We start from the raw sequence: 5,968 nt of genomic DNA on the forward strand, positions 1-5,968 counted from the left end.
TCCATCAACCACCATCAACCTCCAATCAACCTCCTATCAACCTCCTTCAACCTCCATCAACCTCCAATCAACCTCCATCAACCTCCATCAACCTCCTTCAACCTCCATCAACCTCCATCAACCTCCTTCAACCTCCCATCAACCACCATCAACCTCCAATCAACCTCCATCAACCTCCTTCAACCTCCTTCAACCTCCTTCAACCTCCATCAACCTCCAATCAACCTCCATCAACATCCTTCAACCTCCTTCAACCTCCAATCAACCTCCTTCAACCACCATCAACCTCATTCAACCTCATTCAACCTCCTTCAACCTCCATCAACCTCCTTCAACCTCCAATCAACCTCCAATCAACCTCCATCAACATCCTTCAACCTCCTTCAACCTCCCATCAACCTCCCTGCCTGGCCGTCTCTCAACACAACAGTCACCCACAGGAGAACCAGAGAGGAGAACCAGAGAGGAGAACCAGAGAAGAGAACCAGAGAGGAGAACCAGAGAGGAGAACCAGAGAAGAGAACCAGAGAGGAGAACCAGAGAAGAGAACCAGAGAGGAGAACCAGGGAGGAGAACCAGAGAAGAGAACCAGAGAGGAGAACCAGAGAAGAGAACCAGAGAGGAGAACCAGAGAAGAGAACCAGAGAGGAGAACCAGAGAAGAGAACCAGAGAGGAGAACCAGAGAAGAGAACCAGAGAGGAGAACCAGAGAGGAGAACCAGAGAGGAGAACCAGAGAGGAGAACCAGAGAGGAGAACCAGAGAGGAGACTGTGTGTTGGTCTAGTTTAGTTTAGCAACTGTCAAGAACATTTAGGTACAACTTTGCTAGCGGTTAGCTTACATGCTAGCTATCTTACCTCCGGCAAAAACTCCAGCAAAAAGAAACTTCCTCTTGTGGCGCTTGAGGAAATTCCACGTCCACGAAAACATTGTGGAGGCGACGGAAGAGTTCCGGAACAGGAGAAACTAAACCCGCTTCAGCCTCATAATCCGCAACAGCAACATCAACCTGCTAGCATGCTAGCCAGCTAGCCGTCAGCGCTGACGCAGGCCGCAGGTCAGACTGTCGAACGCAGAGCAAGGACACGATCGATCTGTTCTCTGTTCTCCTACTTCCGGTCAATGGAAACGTCTGTAAGTGACGATATCTTCAAAATAAAAGCGCCCACGTTAAACTTGTTGAAGCATTTAGAAATACCAAATACTCGAGAAATAGTAATAGTAAATATTGGGATCCCATCACTTTCCATTCATTTATTTTCTTAACTCGCGCTTTTATTTTGAAGCGACACCGGAAGTGGAGCTCAGAGAACGCAGCTCATCTGTGATCGACTAGACATGCCTGACGACCTGGTCCCACAGAGATGGTCTTCCCCCGCAGCGACACACACACACACACACACACACACACACACACACACACACACACACACACACACACACACACACACACACACACACACACACACACACACTCACTCTGACGTCTGGAGACGCTGAAAGCTGTTGATTGTTTTGTTGATTTCTAACTGATCACATTTGTCATTAAAAATGACGACAGAGCGTGTGGAGAACGACGTGGTTCCGGGGGACAGTTTTCAGCCGAGTGACGATGACGTCCGGAGATGGATGACCTGCGCCTTCGACATGGTCACACACACACACACACACACACACACACACACACACACACACACACACACACACACACACACACACACACACACACACACACACAGTTCACAGGGTTAATGTGTAATAAGGAGGTAATAAGGTGTTTATAACGTTGCCAGGCGGGGGAGGCGCTGCAGCAGGGTGAGGTGCCAGTCGGCTGTCTGATGGTCTACAGACACCAGGTCATCGGCTCCGGCAGGAACCACGTCAATCACACCAGAAACGTAAGTCTCAGCTCAACTGTCACACCTGTAGGACTGCCCTAACCTGTAGGACTGCCCTAACCCTAACCTGTAGGACTGCCCTAACCTGTAGGACTGCCCTAACCCTAACCTGTAGGACTGCCCTAACCCTAACCTGTAGGACTGCCCTAACCCTAACCTGTAGGACTGCCCTAACCCTAACCTGTAGGACTGCCCTAACCTTAACCTGTAGGACTGCCCTAACCCTAACCTGTAGGACTGCCCTAATCCTACCCTAACCTGTAGGACTGCCCTAACCCAACCCTAACCTGTAGCACTGCCCTAATCCTACCCTAATCTGTAGGACTACCCTAACCCTAACCTGTAGGACTGCCCTAACCCTAACCTGTAGGACTGCCCTAACCCTACCCTAACCTGTAGGACTGCCCTAACCCTACCCTGTAGGACTACCCTAACCCTACCCTAACCTGTAGGACTGCCCTAACCCTACCCTAACCTGTAGGACTGCCCTAACCCTAACCCTACCCTAACCTATAGGACTACCCTAACCTATAGGACTACCCTAACCTATAGGACTACCCTAACCCTAACCCTACCCTAACCTATAGGACTACCCTAACCTATAGGACTACCATAACCTATAGGACTACCCTAACCTATAGGACTACCCCAACCCTAACCCTACCCTAACCTATAGGACTACCCTAACCTATAGGACTACCCCAACCCTAACCCTACCCTAACCTATAGGACTACCCTAACCTATAGGACTACCCTAACCTGTAGGACTGCCCTAACCCTAACCCTACCCTAACCTATAGGACTACCATAACCTGTAGGACTACCATAACCTGTAGGACTACCCTAACCTATAGGACTACCCTAACCCTACCCTAACCTATAGGACTACCCCAACCCTGACCCTGAGGATCTAGTCTCAACTCATGACTTGCAAACAGGGAAAATGACCAACGTCATACACAAGCTGTCCCCCCCCCCCAGGCCCACCCGTCATACACAAGCTGTCCCCCCCCCCCCAGGCCCACCCGTCATACACAAGCTGTCCCCCCCCCCCCAGGCCCACCCGTCATACACAAGCTGTCCCCCCCCCCAGGCCCACCCGTCATACACAAGCTGTCCCCCCCCCCAGGCCACCCGTCATACACAAGCTATTCATCCTCTTCTTCATGTCCCCCCCCCCAGGCCACCCGTCATACACAAGCTATTCATCCTCTTCTTCATGTCCCCCCCCCCAGGCCCACCCGTCATACACAAGCTATTCATCCTCTTCTTCATGTCCCCCCCCCCAGGCCACCCGTCATACACAAGCTATTCATCCTCTTCTTCATGTCCCCCCCCCCCCAGGCCACCCGTCATACACAAGCTATTCATCCTCTTCTTCATGTCCCCCCCCCCAGGCCACCCGTCATGCAGAGATGGTGTCCCTGGACCAGGTCCTGGGGTGGTGTGCAGCCAGGGACAGGGAGCCCAGGTCGGTGTGTGAGAGGACGGTTCTCTATGTGACGGTGGAACCCTGCATCATGTGTGCTGCAGCCCTGCGGCTCATGAGTATCCTTACTACCAGCCTGTCCCTTAGTGATGACCTCACCATGCCTGTCCCTTAGTGATGACCTCACCATGCCTGTCCCTTAGTGATGACCTCACCAGCCTTGTTTGTTGTTGTTGTTGTTGTTGTTGTGGTGTGAGGGTTGTGTTTGCCCTGACCGGTCCCCAGACATCCCCCTGGTGGTGTTTGGCTGCAGCAATGACCGGTTCGGAGGCTGTGGATCGGTCCTGAACATCGACTCCGCTGACCTGCCCAACACCGGCTCTCCGTTCAGGGTACACAGGCCTCTAATGGCCTCTACACAAGCCTCTAATGGCCTCTACACGGGCCTCTAATGGCCTCTACATGGGCCTCTAATGGCCTCTACACAGGCCTCTACCGGGCCTCTAATGGCCTCTACACGGGCCTCTAATGGCCTCTACACGGGCCTCTACCGGGCCTCTAATGGCCTCTACACGGGTTTCTACTGGGCCTCTAATGGCCTCTACACGGGCCTCTACCGGGCCTCTAATGGCCTCTACCGGGCCTCTAATGGCCTCTACACAGAGACATATGATGACATCATCACATGTTTACACAGCATCACTACCACATGGGCATGTGTTGGAGCCTCATCATCATCAAATCACTAATTACACCATGCTTCAGTAATTAAACCATGCTTCACTAACTAACTAAACCATGCTTCAGTAATTAAACCATGCTTCAGTAATTAAACCATGCTTCACTAACTAACTAAACCATGCTTCACTAACTAATTAAACCATGCTTCAGTAATTAAACCATGCTTCAGTAATTAAACCGTGCTTCACTAACTAACTAAACCATGCTTCACTAACTAACTAAACCATGCTTCAGTAATTAAACCATGCTTCACTAACTAAACCATGCTTCACTAACTAACTAAACCATGCTTCACTAACTAAACCATGCTTCACTAACTAACTAAACCATACTTCAGTAATTAAACCATGCTTCACTAACTAAACCATGCTTCACTAACTAACTGTGCTTCACTAACTAATTAAACCATGCTTCAGTAATTAAACCGTGCTTCACTAACTAATTAAACCATGCTTCAGTAATTAAACCATGCTTCAGTAATTAAACCATGCTTCACTAACTAATTAAACCATGCTTCAGTAATTAAACCATGCTTCAGTAATTAAACCGTGCTTCACTAACTAATTAAACCATGCTTCAGTCATTAAACCATGCTTCAGTAATTAAACCGTGCTTCACTAACTAATTAAACCATGCTTCAGTCATTAAACCATGCTTCAGTCATTAAACCATGCTTCCTCCGTTCCCAGTGCATCCCAGGCTTCAGGGCGGAGGAGGCTGTGGAGATGCTGAAGGCCTTTTATAAACAGGAGAACCCCAATGGTAAGATGTTCATCTATGATCATGTATTACCCTGATTAACATCTCTGTGGCTCTCTGTGAGCTAAGGCTGGACCCCAGGGTCAGGATGTCCTAGGCAGGGTCAGGATGTCTTAGGCAGGGTCAGGATGTCCTAGGCAGGGTCAGGATGTCCTAGGCACAGACTGCTCATCTGTTACCGTGCGTTAGAAACGGGACTCTGTACTTTGAAAGACTGATTGATTTCTTATTGGTCCATTCCAGCCCCCAAGCCCAAAACAAGGAAGGACAGGGTGGATTCTGTGGCTGTCCAGCAGGAGGCGCCAGAGCTCCAGGAATGAGCTCAGCAGCAGAAGAGGAGGACAACGGCTCTCCTAGAAACAGACTGCAGGGAAGACAGGCAGACAGGCAGACAGGCAGACAGACAGACAGACGTACGGACGGCCATCATGTGTGATGGTATTAAACCAGTCCACTTATCATTCATCATCCCCTGCTTTACCTGCAGCCTCAGCCTGCCTCTCAGCCTGCCTCTCAGTGTTGTTTTACAGAACAGGCAGGGTCTGACCTCCCACCTCCACCAGGCAGGGTCTGACCTCCCACCTCCACCAGGCAGGGTCTGACCTCCCACCTCCACCAGGCAGGGTCTGACCTCCCACCTCCACCAGGCAGGGTCTGACCTCCCACCTCCACCAGGCAGGGTCTGACCTCCCACCTCCACCAGGCTGGGTCTGACCTCCCACCTCCACCAGGCAGGGTCTGACCTCCCACCTCCACCAGGCAGGGTCTGACCTCCCACCTCCACCAGGCAGGGTCTGACCTCCCACCTCCACCAGGCTGGGTCTGACCTCCCACCTCCACCAGGCTGGGTCTGACCTCCCACCTCCACCAGGCAGGGTCTGACCTCCCACCTCCACCAGGCAGGGTCTGACCTCCCACCTCCACCAGGCAGGGTCTGACCTCCCACCTCCACCAGGCAGGGTCTGACCTCCCACCTCCACCAGGCAGGGTCTGACCTCCCACCTCCACCAGGCAGGGTCTGACCTCCCACCTCCACCAGGCAGGGTCTGACCTCCCACCTCCACTAGGCAGGGTCTGACCTCCCACCTCCACCAGGCAGGGTCTGACCTCCCACCTCCACCAGGCAGGGTCTGACCTCCC

At 51.9% G+C, this 5,968-nt stretch overlaps 2 protein-coding genes across 3 annotated transcripts in view; one reads left to right on the forward strand and one right to left on the reverse strand.

Moving 5' to 3' along the window:
* pex3 (peroxisomal biogenesis factor 3) overlaps nt 1-1,036 on the reverse strand; it is a 7,964-nt gene extending 6,928 nt beyond the window's left edge. The window contains exon 1 of the mRNA XM_083688591.1: nt 859-1,036. Within this exon, the coding sequence (XP_083544717.1) occupies nt 859-931 (73 nt within the window). The 5' untranslated portion in view covers nt 932-1,036. The remainder of the gene's footprint in view (nt 1-858) is intronic.
* Nucleotides 1,037-1,362: 326 nt separating this feature from the next.
* Nucleotides 1,363-5,605, forward strand: adat2 (adenosine deaminase tRNA specific 2). Of its 2 annotated transcripts, XR_014554700.1 has the most exons (7): nt 1,363-1,651; nt 1,795-1,899; nt 3,297-3,447; nt 3,614-3,720; nt 4,759-4,831; nt 5,072-5,266; nt 5,504-5,605. XR_014554700.1 is itself a non-coding variant. In XM_083688592.1 (6 exons), exons 1-6 carry the CDS (start codon nt 1,553-1,555, stop codon nt 5,146-5,148), a joined length of 612 nt encoding a protein of 203 aa, XP_083544718.1. In that variant the 5' UTR covers nt 1,363-1,552; the 3' UTR covers nt 5,149-5,475. The 2 variants fall into 2 exon arrangements, 1 of the variants encoding a protein (XP_083544718.1); XM_083688592.1 differs by lacking the exon at nt 5,504-5,605 and having other exon boundaries at nt 5,072-5,475.
* The last annotated feature ends 363 nt before the right edge of the window (nt 5,606-5,968 follow it).

This window comes from Argentina silus (genome assembly GCF_951799395.1).
Source record: "Argentina silus genome assembly, chromosome: 17".
Taxonomy (NCBI): Eukaryota; Metazoa; Chordata; class Actinopteri; order Argentiniformes; family Argentinidae; genus Argentina; species Argentina silus.

Bases quoted from the DNA above. Each gene is read 5' to 3' on its own strand.
- adat2 (XM_083688592.1), top strand. From the start codon at position 1,553: ATGACGACAGAGCGTGTGGAGAACGACGTGGTTCCGGGGGACAGTTTT. The intron at 1,652-1,794 runs GTCACACACACA...TAACGTTGCCAG, and splicing joins TGACCTGCGCCTTCGACATG to GCGGGGGAGGCGCTGCAGCA. The intron at 4,832-5,071 runs GTAAGATGTTCA...GGTCCATTCCAG, and splicing joins TAAACAGGAGAACCCCAATG to CCCCCAAGCCCAAAACAAGG.